The sequence below is a fragment of the Trichosurus vulpecula genome, chromosome 7 (assembly GCF_011100635.1).
Source record: "Trichosurus vulpecula isolate mTriVul1 chromosome 7, mTriVul1.pri, whole genome shotgun sequence".
Lineage (NCBI taxonomy): Eukaryota > Metazoa > Chordata > Mammalia > Diprotodontia > Phalangeridae > Trichosurus > Trichosurus vulpecula.
In genome coordinates this window covers 35034098-35052851 of record NC_050579.1, presented here as the reverse complement: position 1 = coordinate 35052851, position 18754 = coordinate 35034098, and the positions used below count along the sequence as shown (strand labels likewise).

General features: G+C 52.5%; 2 protein-coding genes across 3 annotated transcripts; one reads left to right on the top strand and one right to left on the bottom strand.

Moving 5' to 3' along the window:
- Positions 1–358: 358 nt before the first annotated feature.
- ABHD15 (abhydrolase domain containing 15) lies at positions 359–7104 on the bottom strand. Its single transcript, XM_036768076.1, has 2 exons — positions 6061–7104; positions 359–3707 (listed from the first exon to the last, which is right to left on the bottom strand). The coding sequence occupies exons 1-2, from the start codon at positions 6990–6992 to the stop codon at positions 3179–3181; spliced, it is 1461 nt and encodes a 486-aa protein (XP_036623971.1). The 5' UTR covers positions 6993–7104; the 3' UTR covers positions 359–3178.
- A 3361-nt stretch (positions 7105–10465) lies between these two features.
- On the top strand, positions 10466–15939 carry TP53I13 (tumor protein p53 inducible protein 13). 2 transcript variants are annotated; one of them, XM_036765966.1, is made up of 7 exons: positions 10466–10551; positions 10901–10966; positions 11463–11504; positions 14131–14259; positions 14449–14643; positions 14737–15244; positions 15575–15939. In XM_036765966.1, the coding sequence occupies exons 1-7, from the start codon at positions 10468–10470 to the stop codon at positions 15721–15723; spliced, it is 1173 nt and encodes a 390-aa protein (XP_036621861.1). In that variant the 5' UTR covers positions 10466–10467; the 3' UTR covers positions 15724–15939. The 2 variants fall into 2 exon arrangements, with proteins under 2 accessions (XP_036621861.1, XP_036621862.1); XM_036765967.1 differs by lacking the exons at positions 10466–10551; positions 10901–10966; positions 11463–11504 and adding an exon at positions 11511–11709.
- The last annotated feature ends 2815 nt before the right edge of the window (positions 15940–18754 follow it).

Genomic DNA, 18754 nt, shown 5'->3' with positions numbered 1-18754 from the left:
TTAACTCTGAGTTGGTGACTTTTCTGTCTGATGGGTTTTTTGTTTTTAATCTGTAAAATGCTTTCAATCTCCAGTCCCCCCAAAGGGTCAGACATTCAAAATTATCTGCCTCAAGCCTGTCCAATTTGGCCGGCTGTTTACTTAGGCACGGTAGAATGAGTAAGACCTCTTTAGACCAGAGGACCAAGTCACCCAAACTTCATCTAACTGTGGGAATTGCCCTGGCTGCCAGCCAAGAGGTCATGTTCTCTAAATCAGCAGCAGGCCGACTTGAGTGCCTGGATTTTCCTATAGGATGGGGGTGGGGAACCTGTGACCTTGAGGCCGCATGTGGCCTCAGATTTGTTCTGCAAAACTTGGATTCAGTCAAAAGGCCCCTCTTAAGGCTCTAGAGGGCCACATGTGGCCTCAAGGCCACAGGTTCCACACCCCTGCTATAAGATACCAGGATCCTGAGATATGGAAAGGAGACAACTTCCTCAAGTTGTGCAGTTGGCAAGCTAGTGTGAATGGTTTCAGGATCTGAGGTAATACAAGGCTTTCCCACTTCCTTTCTCTGGGCCCCAGTGGAACTGAGTGGACCTGAAAATAACTCCTAGCTCTGAGGTTTGGACCTATGTCCTCCTGACTCCCCACTGAGAGCTGCCGGTGTTTGGATCACCTCACACTGTCTTTGGACTTTGTCCTGATGACTTGTCACTGCAAATACCTGAGAAACCTGAAGGCAATTGTAACTGCTTCTTTTCTGTTTTCAGCCACCCATCCTACCTTCTCTTTTCCTATTCTCTCCTCCTCCTTTCCTCTTTCTCCTTTTCCTCATTCTTCTCCTCTTCAAAAAAAAAAAAACCCAACCCAACCAATTAGAAGATCTGATTTATTACAACTATAGCCTTTGGAGGTGGGGCACAAAATCTGCATGAGCTTTTCTCAATGCTAAAGCTACCAGGCTATTTCTGACTTTGCACCCAGCTCTGAATTACTGGTTGCCAAGAAGAGGAAAAAAAAAGTCTCAATAGGGGAAATGCTGATTCATTCATTCACTGAAGTATTTGAGCACCTGCCATGGGCATAGAACCGTGCTGGGCTACGGCATGGGCTTGACCGTCTGCCTTCTCACCCAGCCTTTTGACAAAGCAACATTTGTGCCTCAGCATTGTTGGATTTATAGTTCACCTGCTTTTCCCTGCCTTTACTGGTGCTGGCTGAAGGTTAGGAGATGATAAAGCAGAGGGGGGAAGCAGGGGGAGAGGAGGAAGAAGAGGAAGCATGCAAGGACCTACATAATCCCCAAACAAGATTCTTCTCAAACAATCAAGCCTTTTCTACATCTGAACCCAGGAGGTGTTTCTTAGGCCTAGACAGATTGCTGGCACTACTGTGATCTGCAGATCTGAAATTCTGGCAGTAGGAATATCAGACGCTAGGCCATGAGCCATACATGACTTTTGGCAAATGTTGTATCCCTTTGTAAAACCCTTTTGTTGCTTATTAGATGAGGATGTGGCTTTGTCACATCTGAATAAATACTCTCTGGCCCAGTGTGAGTACACAGGCAGGTTCAAATAAAACCATGAGTCATGAGGCCTTGTGTCTTAGTCAAACATGGAGCAGGGTATCCTTTGATGTACCTTGTGGGCTATGTTCCTCGTCCTAAACAGGGGTGTCCTCACGTCTGTGGTCTAGGACTCATCTCATTCACCTCCCCCACAAAGCTAACCATCCCTTCAGTGATGAGTGATTATATATCAGAGAAAGCAGAGGCACCTCCAAGCAGTCCTAGATTCAGTGTGAATGGACTTTCAAACAACTGGTCAAGAAAAGAAAAAGATAAAATCGAGTATTAATAGGATGCTGGGTAGGCAGCAACCTCCTCCTTTCTAGCCTTTCCACTCACAGTACATGTGATACTTCTCCCTTTCCCTGACCCTGGAATAGAGGAAAATCTCTAGTGTTCACGTCTGGAAATAGGCTAGTGGTTCAGAAAACCCTAGAGAGAAAAGACAGAGGCTTTTGAGTCTGTTTTTCCATCCTCACATAAAACAATACAAACCTTTAAACAGCCCGCAAGATGGAAATGGGAGTTTGTGGTCCAGCTTTTTTGGAGTCGAGCAGTCATGGCCTGATATAGGAAAAGGTACTTGAAAACATATCAGCATCTCTGAGAAGCTGGGTCACTTAAGGAAGTCCCAGCTGTCTTCAACCCTGAGGATTCCTTAGCCCTGGCACCATCCCAGGGACCTGCTCTGACCCCTCCTCCCCAGCTCAACTGTGGGTTTTTATGCTGCTGAGACAGGCACCTATGTTCCTTACTCTCTGTTTTCTTCTTTGTCAGCTCGTCATGGCCAATTTTTCCAGGAGGGGAATGGCAAGGAAAAGTCTGAAATTGGAGATAAGAGCAGACTTAAGGAAAAGCTTCTTGTCTACGATCTTCACATCTCCTCCCACTCCTCATCATGTTCAAGGCTTAGAAGAGGTGGTCTACAGGCCAGAATTCATGACTGCCTGTAGACCCTGTTTCTATTTCTCTGACACAGGAGCGGTACTGATACAGATGAAGGGCTTATGTATACCAGCCTGAAACAGCTACTGTCTTCAGAACATGTCTTTCCAGCCAGAGGGAATGGGGTGGGACTTCATAAACACAGGATGTTTGCATTTAAGGCTCTGTAGTTCTCTCTACCAAGTGACTAAAGGGCTGAGTCCTGGCCTCAGAATCAGTTACAGGACACCACATGTGGGATATGACATCTATGTGTGGCCTTACTGATACTTCTAAGAAAATAGCTGCTTTTGCTGGTGCAGGGCACTTTACCTATCACTTTCCTATCTGGTAAATGCATGCCCTTCTTTGGCTTTTGAGATCCATGATGATGGGAAAAGATGGCGGCCAGAATAGACATGTTGTATACAAGAGGGTGAACTGGAATGACCCAAGCAGGGACCGCTACCTCTGAGGACATAGGAACAAGTCCCTGAAGACTTTCTGTAGGTTCCATCCCCACTGGCAGACCAGGTGGCTAAACAGAGGGATGGTGGCTGTCTGCTCCAAGGGTTCCTTTCCATACTGGCATCATCTTCCATTTGAGATCTGAGCTAATGAACAGAAGCAGTCAGCTTCCTTTTCCCATGAGGCATTAGAATCAGGGGCAGGAACAACGTGGGGGTGTCTCCGTGGACCTCACTTTGTATATGACCGCTTCCAGCTAAACATCTCCTCAAGCCGAGGGGAGGTCGGTGCTACCTCTCTCTTCTGTAGAGTAAATCGTCGACGGCGGCCTGCCAAGAATGAGGAACGGTGGCGGGACAGCCCCTTCACCCTCTCTTCTGATCGGAAGAATTCGGTCAGAGCCTGGAAATACTCCAGGGTAGCCTCATGGCTCCAGGCTGGGGAAGAGTCTTCCCGGAGGAAGCCACAGTGGCCCCCATGGCGGCTGAGCAGGAGAAAGAAGTAAGGGTTGTTCTGGAAGAGTTTAGTGGGCAAGGTTTGGCCTGGAGGGCCCCGCACAGGGTCATCAGCACTGCAGATGCAGAGCACAGGCACAGCAGCCTCATCCACATCCCGGAGGGGATCATTGTCACCCCAGTAGGTGTCCCAACTGATAGGGAGGTTCTTGGTCCGGCAGAAAAGGGCCTCCTCAAATTCTCGCAGGGAACGACTCATAAAAAGTTTGTCCGTGTCCACTATGTCATCTAAGGCTGTAGCATATCTGTCAACAAACAAAGATTGTAAACTGAGGCAGTGAGAGGGTGAAGAAGAAGAAAAAAAGAACATCATAGTGGATTATTGGAGATACTATTCCTTCGAATTTGGCATTTCTCCCTCTTTCTGGGAATATTATTCTAGAAGAGGAGTTCTTAACCTGGAATCCATAGACCCCCAAGGAAGTCTGTGAAGTTGGATGGGAAAAAATTACATGCTAATTTTCAGTATAATTGGTATAATCTTTATCATTTTATTTTGTGCACTTAAAAACATGACTATGAGGTGTCCAAAGACTTCACCAGATTGCCCAAGGAGTCCAAGACACAAAAGGGGATAAGAACTCTTGTTCAAGGGGTTTTAAATAGGGTTTTCTTATTGCCCAGAGCTGTGCTTCTGGTAATCTCAAATAGCACCCATGATAGATCATTTCAGTTGGGGCTGGCTTGTTGTAGGGGAGAAAGCATCCATGTGCACATAATGTTTTTTCCCCAAAACAAGGTATCCCTGATCTTTGGTGGTAAGTACTGTTTGATTCTTGTTTTTGTGTTACCATTACCTAGTTGCCTACTTCAGGCCTGTTGATTGCTCTGGCCTTTGAAAGCAGGGGACTTGGGTTTTTTAGTCCTTCCTCTCTCTTGCATAACTCACTGCATGACCTTAGGCAAGTCACTCATTTTTTCAGATTTCTTTCTCTGTGATATGGTATTGATCTCTGAGAATCCTACCAGGTTTAACATTCTATGAATTCGTGTTCTTTTTTGGTTGCAGATTCATTTTCCTTGTGATATTTTGCTTGGGCTAATGCCAAAAGTTGTTTGCCTAAGCTGATTGCACCTGAGTTGGACATTGAGGGATGGTGTTCCAAGAGGGTGCTTGGTGGCAGAGGAAGTTGGGGCAGAATTTAAAATTCATTGCAGGTGGTCCAGGGAGTGGATCTGAAAGTGGACTTTCAATGAGATGTACTCGGATGGATGTTTGGGGAGATTAGCCTGCATTGGTTTCCAATTTGGACTCCAACAGTATGACAGCCAGTTCTCAGCATGAATCAAGGCTCAATAGCGTCTCCCCTCACCATAAGATTTGACTACCCTGAGATTTCCCATGGACCATGGATGACAGCCCAAGGTAGTTGATATCAGTTGCTTGGCCAAAGAAGACTAGTCTAGGGTCCTCAACCCCAAACTCCCTTACCACTAGGTACTTCCCATAGCTCTGGATTCCTCTACCTCATTCCCTCACCCCTAATTTGGGGATGCTGTCTCAGGCTCAGGAATGGTTGAGTCATGGTGATGGTGGTGGGGAAAGCACAGGGTGGTGGTCTCTGTTATCAGTCATTTGGCAACCAAGAAGGAATGTGGACACCTGGCCTCTTAGACTGGATTTTCTGTTACCATGGCAGCTCTGCTGAGTGCAAGGTTTCCTCTTCTCATTATGGGGGAGGGGGGACAAGGAAGAGAAAGAAGATGGGGACAAGGAGGCAGAAATGTATTTTTTTAACCTCATCACCATATTGACAACTGAGGCCTGGGTTATCTGCTGTGGAAAGTGTCACTCCCCTCCCCCAAGGTCCAGGCCATGTACTCCTCTCTATGGAGAAGCTCCACCCCAGCTCTTTAGGGTTCAGAAGACTGGGAGGAATCAGAGAATATTAGAACCAGAAAAGGGACCTTAGAGTCCAACTCTCATTTTCCAAGGGAGGATGCTTAGGCTAGAGAGAGGAAATGATTTACTCAAGGTGACACACAGCAAGTCAGTGGCTTAGCTGGGACTCCCTTTCCAGCCCTTTCTGTAACATCTGCCTAGGTCTGAGGATGCTTCACCCTTTTGGTGCCCTATTTCCTGCCTTTCTCTGTCGCCAAGCTCAGTAAAAGTCCTGTTTGGGTACTGGGATACAGCTCCGTCTAGGATCCCTTTTTGGACCTATCCAGTATCAAACAGTACTGGCCTCTTTCCTATGCTTCCATGCTGCTCAGGGGGTGAGACAACCGGGGATTAAGGAGAGAAGAGAGCCAGCCAGGGCATTTGTACTCACCGGTCTGAAAAGCATTTAACACTTTCCTCTAAAATCGGTTTCTTTCCTGCAGTGGGATGGGGTAAGAGAACTTGGCCCAAACTTTTCCTAAGGCCTAGCATTTGTTAAAGACTAGGCCAAATATTTCCCAGGCAGCCCGGATTGGGGTGGGGGTGGGGGGATCACATCTGTTGTGCTCTAGATTGGGGTGGGGGTGGGATGGGGGGATCACATTGCTGCTGCTCCAGATTGGAGTGGGGTGGTCGGGTGGGGGGGGGGATCACATCACATCTGCTGTTGCTGCTCCTCCAGGCTGCCTTCTGTGCCTTTTGCCCAGGGTACCCACCTGCTAAGAGTGATTTTCTGGTGCAGCAGGAAGGCCCTTTCATAGAGCCAGGGCAGCCCAGCCTCAAACCACTCCCGGCAGCGGAGCACGGGCGAAATACAGGCCGCCCCCGTAGCGTAGCTGGAGGAGCCGCACTCGCCCAGGTAGGACAGTAGCAAGGCCGAGCCTGAGCCCTCGCTGACCAGGAACAGTGGCGCAGCTGGCTGTCTGAAGCGAATGTAGGTGACCGCCTCCTTGAGATCTGAGGGGTCCCCGAATGTCTGAAGCTGGGTGTTGAGCAGGGGACAGCCCTGATGGCCCCTTCGGTGGAAGATGACTGGGTAGTAGCCTTTCTCCAGGGCCAGGAGGCAAAGCTGCACCACGTTGCGGGTGAGGCGACCCCAGGAATTGGGGATGACCAGCAGGATCGGCGGGGAGCTGTAGGCGTCAGTCACTACCTGAGGGCTGGGGGCCCAAGGCCCCACCACCCAGTCCAGGGCCACCAGCCCATTGTCCGCCAGCTGTAGGTTCTCCCGGGCCAGCTGGAGCCCCTGGCCTGCCGGAAGCATGAAATGGTATAAGGTCTGTAGATGGGGCCCTGAGAACCACGAGCTGTGGGCAGGCTCGCTCAGGGCCACCGACCTGCGGAAGGTGCGCAGGAGACAGTGTGCCAGGGCGGAGCGCTTGAAGATGAGACGGCAGCCCCCGGGCACCAGTTCCTGGCCCTTACTGAAGCCGTCCCAAAAGGCTGGGTTCTCCTCCTCCTCTTCATCCTCTTCCTCTTCTTCCTCCTCGTCCTCCTCTTCCTCCTCCACAGCCTCTTCCTTCGCTTCCTCCTCTTTCCTGTGTCCCGGCTCCTTTCTGGTAAGGTCAGTGAATCGCCCCAGCCATCGGACCAGGAGGCAGATTAGGCTTAGGGCAGCCAGGGCGAGGGCGGGGCCCCAAGCCGGCATGTGGAGTGCAGATCGGGATCTGGGTGGGGAGAGTAGCGGGGGTCCGAAAATGAGAGAGCCAGCTGGAGCGCAGATCGGGCAGTGGGGCTGCTGCGGGCGAGCGTCCGCCCCCTCGGAGATCTGCTAGCTCTGAGCTGGGCACCGCCGACAGCGGAGGCTGAGAGCCCTCCCGCGTGGGGGCCGTAGCTCCCTATTGGCCTGGCCTCTGGAGTGGCAGCCAGTTCGGGGCCGGCTGCCCGCCCCCACCCCACCCCACCCCTCTCACCACCAGTCCTTTGTACAGTGATTGCGGCTGGCCCGAGGGTGGAGGGGGCTCCCAGAGCCCGGAGTTGGGTGGGGCAGAGTCTCCCCTGCCGGAAGGGGCCTCGGGCAGGAAGGTGGTGCCAACTGGGCGGTGTAGGGAGGGGGTGCCGGCGTGCAGCCCTGCTCTTGCCTGTTCCCTTAGGGATCCCAGACAGATCCTGGGGAGCTGCAGGAACCCCTCCTGCTTCTCCCAGCGATACTTCCCGTGGTCCCACATGGGTTGGATAGTCTTGGTCCAGGCTCAGCCGTGAGGGGAGGGGAGACCAAAGAGTTCGAAGGCAGCGTCCACGGGACCTGGCTCTCCTTCGACTCCAAGGAAAAAGTATAGGAGCCCAGGCTCGGGCGGCGGGGCTGTGGCTGGCTGGCACTGTCTGATCGACTGCAGAAGCTGGACACTTTTCCTTCCTTTCTTTCACCTCCTCTTCCCCGGTCGTCCTCTCCGGACCCTGCCTGTCTGCCTGGTTGTCACCTCAGGGTTTGCGCTCGGCGGCCACGACCCACAGGGCGAGTGGGAGCTGAAGAGCTTAGGGATGGAAAGAGGCTACTATACCACAGCTGGGACAGAGAGGAGAGTTACCTGCATCTGGGGCTGAATGGGAGAAAGGGGGAGGTCAGCGAGGAGGGATTGGAGACTCGAGGTAACGGAAGGGGTCCTTTCCCACAGTCCCCAGAGAGACTTTGACCTCAGAAAGTTCCCATACAGACTTTGGGGACAGAGGATCCCCAACCCGGCCCTGAAGTCAGAAAAAGCCTGGAACGCAGATGCCTCTCGTAGGGAGAAGGTCTCACCCTACGAACCGGTCCTCTGAAAGACAGCTCCCAGCCAGACCCTTGTGCAGAGAGCCCCACCCAAACACAGTGCAATTAGTGAGCTCCCAGACTCCTCTGCGGAGAGAGGGTAACCCATGGCAATCCTGACCTCAGAAAGAGACCTCCCACCTCCAGACCCTTGTGGAGAGAGCCCTCCACAGAAACTGCCGCCTCCCCCCAGACAGACCTGCGCAAAGAGGATTCCTGACAGAAACACTTGGGATCCCCTGCAGAGAAAGGACTCCTCTCTGCGAAGGTCTCCCTAGGATGGGGGCCAGAATTGCTAACCACGGTGGAGAGGGCAAGGAAACCTCTTGTGTTGGGGGAGGGAAGGAGTTTCTTAGCTTGGAAGAATTATATTGCCTTCCCAGGAATTTTTTTGGGTTGAACCCAGCCATCCACTAACATGGCTCCTTCCTTAAATTCTAGTGGAGTGTTATTGGCAGAACCAGGGACCAAGGGAAAGGGGAGAGGAGGTAGGTCAGAGGTTCCTGCTAGCTCCCTTATTTAGGGGCAAGGCCTGCTGGCTGCCTCCATATCACTCCCTCCATCCCTAACAAACATCCCATGTCCACGGTAATGGTCCAGAATGTGTGCGGGGGGTGGTAGGGAAAGGGGATTGGAGGGAAATCTGAGACACTCGGGCCATCTCTGCCCCTCCTCCCGCTCCCCCCGCCCCGCCCCAGGCTGTGGATCGGTGGTCTGGAGGAGGGATTCTCAACTGGGTGGAGAAGAAAGTTCAGCCGGGGCTAGGGAGTTTGAAAGAGGGTGGCTCCTTGGGCTATGATTTCTAATAGGATCAGCCCGGGTCAGGAATACAGTGATTGGTTCCTCGGTTCTCTTCATCTTTCTCCTCCACGCCCCGTACCCTCACACACTTCTGTCTGACCCGATTTTGCAATAGGAATGGGGGAGTTCCAAAACCTGTGGTTTGGGGATTGGATCCTGAACGTTGGGGAGGGTGGGGTGGGAGCCTTGGAGGCTCCAGGTCAGAGTTTCACTACTGAAAGCTGGGACCTGAGCTTCGGGGAGTTGGACTAGCCATACGGATTAAGATTTAATACTTTAACATTGCACTAAGACTTTTGGGACGCAGTGTAGCCAAGCAGGGGTCTCATGAATTATCTCATTTAAACCTCTGGGTAAATCAGTGAGATAAGCGAATTTGAATATCTGTACATATGTAACACACACACACACACACACGTGAGTTTTGAATATATGGTGCTTTGAAATGCTTTAATAACAACAGCTAGCATTTGCTCGGCACTTTAAGGTTCTTAAGGCACTTGACAATTATTTCCTAGCTTTATCCCCATGCCAACCTAGTGAGAAGGTAGGCGCTATTATGGATTCTCATTTACTGGTGAGCAAACTTAGGCAGGCAGTGGTTAAAGTCACACCGTGAGCGGCTACCACTGAGGATTTGAACCCAGGTCTTCCTGACTCCAGGTCCCGCACTCCATCCGCTGCGGAGTATTAATAATGGGAATGATAATGATAACTGACATTAATATAGCTCTTTGAGGCGTACATCCATGTTTCACCACAAGCCCAGGGTTTAAGTACTGCTGGGATTATTTATCCCCATTTTACGGAAGACCAAACTGAGGCTCAGAGAGGGGTCGGCCTTAGTTAAAGAGGCTGAAAGCCGTTACTCGAGCCTGCGGCATTCGGTTTTCCCCAGCTAGAAAGCTTCTTTCTACTCATTTGTCGCGATCCCCGCCCCGAGCGCTAAGCCAACGGCCACTGGGGACTACGCGTGCGCAACTCCCTTCAATTTTCTTCCCCCTCCCCGTCCCCCCCCTCGCATTGTAACCCAAACCTTCTGCGCAAGCGCCAGTTTTCTCAACTAGGGCGCCTCTCACACTCTTTCGCAGCTCCGCCGGCTTCGTCTCTTTCCTCTCAACGTGACCCCGCCGAGCTGGCGTCACGGCACGGGGCCAGCCGGATATTTTGTTGCAACTCGCCGCTCCTCCCCCCCCCGCCCTCACGCACGCGCGCACGCTCGTCTCTCTCTTCCCGGCAAGGTCCAACCCGAGGCGGGCACGGAGGGGCGGAGGTTGGAGGGCGTGATCTGGAGCCCAGATCTAGCTGGGGGCGGGGCCAACTCAGGGGTCGGGTCCAGGAGCCGAGAATCTTAGACAGCCACCTTCATTGACAGCCCAAGGGCGGGGCGGAGCTACCCGGGGGTGCGCAGGAGGAGGAGCCGCGTAGGGGGCGGGGCGAGGAGCGAGGCAGAGTCTGTCCATTGCACGGGAGGGGTGGGAGGGAAGGGCGGGGCCAACGCATGGGGGCGGGGCCAGTAGCCAGGCGGGCGGGGGCCAGCACCCCGCCGAGACAGTAGGGGCTTGGGCTGGGGATGGCGGCACCCCGCTGGGCGCAGCTGCTGCTTTTGCCGCTGCTGCCGGCGCTGCTTTGCCGGGCGACTAGCGGCCCCAGGGCGGTAAGTCTGCCCCTTACCTCGCCTAGGGGACTGCGCCCCCCTCCTCCAAGATCTCCAAGCGCCCCCGGCCTTAGCTCAGAGGCTGGAGGGGAGGACCCAGGAGCGCTGTCTCAAATCCCCGCCTCCGCACCTTCAACCTTTGTCTTTCGGGCGCCGCCACCCTGGAGCCCCGTTTCAGAGAGTGGGGAAACTGAGTCCGGAGGCAGACGGGAGAAGGGCGCCCTCCCGCTAGGCTGGGACTCTTCGCCTCCTGGCAGACCGGAAGGAACGCAAAGAGGGTGGAGGGTTTGGCCGGGGTAGTAGGGATCTCTTCCAGACAGCTCTAACTCTCTGCTTCTGGGGTTTGCAGGTCCCGACTGAGCTGGCCCAGGACAGGGTCCGATGCCCTGGGGAGCTGTGGCCTCTGCCCCAAGAGGTAGGACCGTTGCACAGGTGTATAAATGGGGCCCAGGCTGTGCATGTGTACCGAGGACCACTTTTGGGGACCTGAGAGGCGTCTGCCCCTAACACCTCCAGGTCTCCGGTCCAGATTCCCAGCTCTGCAGTGACACCCCCTCCTCTGTCTTTTTGAGAACCCCAGATGTCCCTACTGTCTTTCAGAGCTACAGGATCTCCCAGCTTGGTCCCTCTCCCTTTTCCGACATAAGTAATTCATTGAACAAAAACATTTCTCCAGAGCCTACTCTGTACAAGGCACTGAAGTACAAAGATGAATGAGACTTCAGCCTTAAGGAGCTTTTCCTCTACCCCCAGCCTGGTCCTGGTTTGCTGGAATGCCTTTCCCTGCCCCCTTCTCATCTCTCTCCTTACCCCCATGCTGCCCAAGAGTTGAAGTATTCATCCCTTCTCCCCTCCCAAACCCCCATGGGTGCTCCTGAGTTACTCAAACTTCCTCCTTTCCTTACCCACAGGTGTCTCCAAGAGTAACCAAGGCTTGGATGGGCCCAGGGCAGGTAGGGGCCATGCCCGCCACATACAGCATGGTGGTGATGGGAAAGGCCGAGGCTGCCTCTTTTCCTCTTTTGTCACTAACTCTATCACCCATAACTCTGGGGTTTGGACCCTTTTCTCCAGCCGAACTAATTTGTTTGCCATCAGCCCTCTACCCCATGCCCTGCCACCCAAAATGACAGGTGGGAGGTATGGGGCACTGGCATGGTGAGTGAGTGTTTCCTGACTGACTGGCCCAGAGCTGGGTGGGCAGGGGGTGTTGTGGGCTGGAAAGAACATGGGTTCTAGTCCCACTTCTACCTGTCTCTTGCCTTCAACAAGCATCTGCCTGGCATATTAATATGAGCATCAGACAAATTAATGTATGTGAAAGTTCTTTAAAAAGAACCCTATCCATTACTGTAGGTGGAGGTAGGTGTAAGACTTTACATGGTGGAACCATCTTGGACTCACCCTCTAGATCCGATGGGTTTCTTCAAACTTTTAGAATGTATCACTGCTGGAGTGGAGGTCCCAATCACTCCACAACTGGGCCATTACAATGGTCCTGTCCTGGGAAGCTAGCTTCTCCCCCTCCTATCATAGAGTCTGCTGCCTTGAGGAATCTGCCCCCAAGGCCTTTCATCATGCCCTTCCTGTACTCAGACAGTCCGTGGCTCCCTATTTCTGGCTGCATCTTTGCTTGGCCTGGCCACCCATCTAGTCTTACATTGATTTACACATTTCCACCCTCTACCTAACCAGACCAGACTCATTTTTGTCATGTTCTCCTACCTCCTGACTTTTGTTCATTACTGATCCTCCCCTCTCCTCTCTGTCTATCCCTCCATGAATGAAGGAAGGATAAAGAAAGTTGGCATATACTATGCGCACAGCATTTGAATGAGGGAGGCGGCCCATAAAAGAGGGTTGGAGCCTCTCAGATCTGTTCCTCCACTGGTCCCCTGCTCCCCACACTGCTCTCTCTTTGTTAGAACCCTGGCAGCATAATGGAATTTCACACACCTTCTGCCTTCTGTCTTTGGCTTCTTATTTCATATGTTTTAACTTTGTCTTCTTCACTAGAGCCTTCTTTCTTCCTGAGGCAGGGACTGTGTCTAATATGGCTTTTCTGCTTGGTAGTACAGGGCTGGCCTATGTGAGCTGCTCAGTAAATCTGAATTTATTGGGGTGTTTAAGTCAACACCATGGGTTGGGCAACCTGATGTCTGGCTGAGCCTTCTGTTTGAATATTGCTGGGACTTTTGAATAAATAGAAGACAGGCCTAGCCCTACTCAGGTAGCCTTGATTCTTAATTTGCACAGCTAATCAGCAGCAAAGCTCTGGCAGATCAACCATGGCCCATATCTCTGGGCAGGTCCAAGCTCCCCTACGCTGGTACAATGACTTCCTAATGGGCCTTTCTGCCTCCCCTGCCCCCTCCAGTCTCTCCTTCCTATAGAGGCCAAATTAATCTTCCTAATAGACACACTTGAGTGTGTCTCTCATCTCATCAAAATTCTTTAGTGCATTCCTGTAGTCTCCAGAATAAAGTCTAGACCAGGAGTAGAGAACCTGTGGCCTTGAGGCCACATGTGGCCCTCAAGCTCAGCCCTTTGACTGAATCCAAACTTCACAGAACGAATACCCTTAAAAAAAGGATTTGTTCTGTAAAGCTTAGACTCAGTCAAAAGGCTGCATCCAAGGACGTAGGCCACATGTGGCCTCAAGGCTGCAGGTTGCCCACCCCTGGTCTAGACTCAGGTTGACATTCAAGACCCTGCATAAGCTGATGCCTCCCTACCTTTCCAGTTTTCTCTCTCTTCCTTCCCTCCTCCACATGTCCTGTGCTTCAGTTGATGAACTTGCCTCCATCCCCTGTGGACATCATAAGCTTTCTTACTTCCTAGATTTATGCCCCCCTTGCCCTCCATCTGGAATGCCTTCTCCCTCCATTTCCCCCTATTGAAATTCTTTCCGTCTTACAAATCCCATCTCAAGGGCTGTAGGCTTTATGAAGTCTTCCTTGGACCTCGCACACCATTTGGCCTGTGGCCTTTTTTTATGCTTTTTGGCATTACATGTGTGTATGTCATGTCCTTGCCCTTCTTCTAGACTTTCTGCTCTCTGAAGGCCAGGGCCTGTGCCTCTTCCATCTTTGTATCTCTACCAAAAAACCCCCCAAAACCTAGCACAGCTTTGTTCATGGTAGGTGTGTGATAAATACTGAATGAAAAAAAAAAAGAATGAATGCCCTAGCTTAAAATCCAGAGGGACACACAGTAAGCTAAACAATGAAGAATTTATTTGGAACAGTCCCAAGCACAGAAAGGGTAAAGGGGTGATCTGAGTTTGGTGCGTTGGAGAAGGGGAGAGATGGAGCCCCAGAAAGAAGGGGTGGCGGGAATGGGAAAGGCTCCGCTAGGCAGAAGGGATGGGAGGCATGGCAGTTGGTGGGGGCCCTGGACAAAGTAGCTCAAATGCAGCCTCCTTTGTCATAGCTCAGTGAAAGTGGGAGAAACTACATCATTACCCGTCATTACTCATACTTAGCTGGGTCCTAAGGAAGGGAGAGCATTGGCTCTCTGTGTCCCAGGTAGAAGCCAAGCAGGGTTGGCTTGAGCCTGAGCCGGAGCCCTTCCCACCAGGGCAACAACATCACCTTCCTCTACCACCCCTGTGTCCACCCCTGGCTGAAACTCCAGCTTGCCCTTCTGGCCCATGTCTGCGTATCCCACCCCATACTGATCCCTCACCTCGGCCTCACTCAGCATCGGGTGAGTAGCCCGGGATTTGGCAGGGGTGGTGGTCTGGGTGTTGGTGGAAGGGGTTGTCTGTGATTGTGAACAGCTTTGGGAAGAAAGGGTTTCCAGGAGACTCACAGGGAGACCCTTCACTTTTGGGGGAGCAGATCAAGTGGGTGTCTAAAATGCCCTGCCCATGTCTGTTGCTGGTGCTTCTTACAGCCTCTTGTACTGGTTGCATGGGGGGCATCATTTGAGATGGCAAGAGTACAGCCAGCCTGGGTGGCCCACTGGTTGAAGAGGAGGAGGAGAAAGGAAAGAAGGAGAGCTTGGCCTACCCCTTCCAGTGCCCCCTGGCTTCCCTGGGCAGAGCCCACCCTAGGCAAGGATCACCTGTGTCCAAGAGGGAGCATACAGGTGAGGGGACTTGGTGGCTGGTGGGAGCTTTGGATGGATCTGGACATAAGCGGGAGGGAGGGGTGACTTCTCTTCCTCCTGGCTGTCTTACAGGCCCTGGCTACAGCCTTTGCCCTCCGGAGTTGGCGCCCCCCTGGGGAGGGGATTAAGTCCTGGAGTCCAGAGTACACTCTTGGAGCCAAGAGGAGGGGACTTCGAGCTGCCCTTGGTTCCCTAGCCACAGGCCCTGCCACCAGGGCCCCTCCTCACTCCTTAGGGATCAGCAAGCCCATCACAGACAGCCCAGGGGAGGTCGGTGATACCCCCATGCTGGCCATGGCTCGGAGGGGTGGAGAAAGCAATGACTCCCGACCAGGGCATGGAAGCCCAGGGGATTGTGTCTGCCCGGGGCATCCCTCTCCAGTCCCCCGGGCAGGCCCCTCCCGGCCCGCCCGGGCTCCCACTCCTCGAACAGAGGAAGCGGCGTGGGCAGCCACGGCCTTGACTTTCCTGCTGGTGCTTCTCACGCTGGCCACGCTCTGCACGCGGCTGCATCGAAACTTCCGTCGGGGGGAGAGTATCTATTGGGGGCCATCGATAGACAGCCAGGACACAGTGGCGGGTGAGGGCCCCTCCCCCTGCTAACCCTCGCTCGGGCCCACTCACTCCCCCTGCTCTTCCTCCCCCGGCCCTTGGCCTCCCCCACCCCCAGTTCCTCTTCCCCGGGCTATCCCTCCCTTACTCCCCTTCCCCAGCCCCCGGCCGCCCCCCTCTCCTCCCCCGGCCCCTGGCCATCCCCTTCTCTTCCCCCCAGCCCCTGGCCGCTCATCCCCCCCCCCACCCCGGCCCCTGGCCGCCCCCTCCTCCCTTCCCCGGCCCCCGGCCGCCCCCTCTCCTCCCCCGGCCCCTGGCCACCCCCCTCTCACCCACCGGGGCTTGCCTCTCCCCTCAGCCGTGCTGAAACGGAGGCTGCTGTCCGCCGGCCCCCGAAGACCCAAGCGCTCCCGTAGGAGACCCCTCCTCCCGCCCAGCCCCGACCCGGACCAAGGCGGCCTCGGCCCCGACGGCGGGGGCGGTGACAGCGACAGCTCCTCCGACTGAGGCCTGGCCGGCCCTGGCCCGGGAGGAGGGAGGGAGGGAGGGCAAGGGGCGGCCCTGAGCCTGGCTCCTCCCGGCCAGGGGGTCACCAGCCCCGGGGTGGCCCTGCCACGTGGACAGCGCCCAGCTGGGAGCCCCTGCTGGACTGTCGGGGCGGTGCAGGCTCCTCCCTGGGCGTGACCCGCTCCCTCGATTTCTAATTAAATTATTTTAGTAGATTCCCGCGGCTTCCTCGTCTTCTTGTGCCCCCGAACTCGTCTGCGGCCCCCACGCCCACCCCCGCGCCCTCGTTCATTGGGAGCCACAGCCCTGGACTAGGAACCTGTGTCTAGAGTGAGGTTTTTGGACGGTTGTTTTCGGTTTTATTTTTTGACCCGTGATTTATTGGTGGAGGGAACCCCCAGTGAGCAAAGTCCCTCTCTCAAGGCAGATAGCCACTGTTTTCGCAGATTTTTAGAGTTGTCTGGGCTCTGAGTCAAGTGACTGGCCCAGACTCTCTCAGCCAGTATGTGTCCAAGGGGGATCATGAACCCAGATCACCGGTCCCCTTGGCTGTTGCCTGGCTCTATGTCCGTTAGTTTGTACTGTCTCTGGATGGGGATCCAAGTTCAGGTTCTGAGAGCTTCTGGCTGCTTTTTCAGAATTTGATGTGGACAGGACCTCAGAGACCATCCGGTGCCCAACGAGGCCGTCCCACCTCTCCGCTGTAAGGAGGGGGAGGGGGGCACTCTTGGACAGCTCCAACTGCTAGAACATTCTTGTATCAAACCTAACTTTTTTTCCTGGCTGTTATTTCTATCTTGTTTTTACGCAATAGCTAGTATTTCTACTGTGCTTTAAGGTTTGAAAAGCCTTTTACACACCGTATTTAATTGATTAAATCCTTATTTAATCATCTCAACCTCCCTATTACAGGTGAGGAAACTGAGACAGGCAGATGTTGTGAGGTCCCCAGGGTTACCAAACCCCTAAGCTACTGAGCTGTATTTGAACTTGGTTCTTCCTGAGCCCCTACCCACTGGGCCATTTAGCGGCTTCCAAAGATTACTTCCCCTACCCAGAGAGCCAAGTCTTCTAGCAACAAATAAAAAGAAAGGGGGGCAGGGAAGAGAAGCAATTTAGCAAAACTAACCAATACCAAAACCTAGGGGGACGGTATGTGTAATATTCTTCACTCATAGTCCCCCATCTCCGTAGAGAAGTGCACTTTCTCATTGGTCTTCTGAAGTCAAGATTGCTCATTTTCATTTCCCAGTTTTCATTTTTTTCACTTTTTGGCGGTGGTTCTTTCCATTTACACGTTCAAACCGAAATTTGCCTTTTTTGCCACTCATCCCTAGACCCTGGTTTAGTCCTTAGGGGCCCTTAGCAACAGTAATTACCTTTTTCCCTCCCTTAATTGACCTGTGATTTCTTGGGAATGCAGATAAACATTTTCTCCCCAGTTTAAAGTCTTAGACTAAATGAGTTATTTAGGATGACAGCTTTCAAGGTAGAGCTCAAACCCAGGTCTTCTGGCAACCAAAGATGACCTCTCTGTTGGTTGACATTCCATATAGGGCTTGAAAGTTTGCAAGGTGTTTAGAATATTTTCTTGGGACTTCACAACTCTTGTGACTTAGCGACCACAGGATCATCTCCATTTTACAGATGAGAACACTGAGGAGGTGAGGGGAGTGAAGTCAACTTGCTGTCACTCTCAGCTTTCCACATGATGCCCCTCAGAATACTTCTTCAGACTAAACAGGCTGTCTGTTCACCCTGTCCTCTGATGGCAGTCTCTTAGGGCCCTTTGCCATACTGGTTACCCTCTAGCTCATCAAAACCCTTCCTCAAACGTGCCCCAAATTGAACCCAGCACCAGACAGAAGGCCTGAGCAGGCCAGGGGACAGCAGAACTATCAGCACCCCGGCCCTGAGCCCTCTGTTATCTAATGTAGCTGACATAGCAGACTTAGCTGCAGTTACCAGGAACTCCCCAGAAGGCCTTCTTTGCCTGAGCAGGTGAGACAGGGGATCGGGCATCAGGAGGACTCCCCCAGTGACAGTTTCTGAAATGCTACCACAATCTAGGGGATGTTAAAGGCAAGTCAGATCAGAAGAGAAGGTGAGGAGATTAATGGGTAAAGGGATGGAGAGCTGGAGTAAGGCTTTGGAATTCTCTTTAAAGGTAATGCTATTTTAAAAACAAACCAACAAAAATACCCAGCTCAGGATCCTTTCAGGTCTAGAGGGAGAAATCTTAACCCAACAGGTAGAGATGATCACAAAAGATAAAGTAATAGAGACAGGGCAATTGGGTGGTGCACTGGACAGAGCAAAGGTTGGACTCCAGAAGATCCGAGTTCAAATGCAGTTTTAGACACATCACTTAACCTGTTAGCCTCAGTTTTTCCATCTGTAATAGCACTTACCTTCCAGGCACATGGTACTATAAATGTTAGTGACCGTATTAGAGATTGGACCTGGGATTGGCGTAAGGAGCTCCGAACGAGGAACTTCCCCTAAGGGTACAGAACGTTGGCACCTTCTCGGTGACCACAATTATAGAAAATTGAAAAGTTTCTGAAGAAAGTTTGTGATCTCACAAAAATCAATGCAGCTATCATAATAAAATCCTGGCATCAGGCATCTCTGACAGGGCTCTGATATCTAAGGTACACAGGGAAAGTAACGCAACATCGACCACTGAAAGCCTCAGGAGAAAAGTGGCTGACAGGTAGGAATAGTTCTGAAGAGAATTACAGCTATGAACTACATGAAAGACTGTTCTAAATCATTAATAATGAGAGATGCAACAATTTGTGGTTAACGTATGGAACAAGAACCGAGGTTCTTATCCCAGGGTCTGTGAAATTCTTTAATATTCTGACAACTGCTGGTTTCCTTCTGTGTATTTTCATTTATGCCGTTAACAAGATGATTCTGAGTAGCCTCAGATTTCATTTAGACCCAGACTTCACCAGCCTGCCCCCTAAGGGGTGCGTGACAACAAGAAGGTGACGGGAGCATGGAGGGGCTCAGATTTGCATTG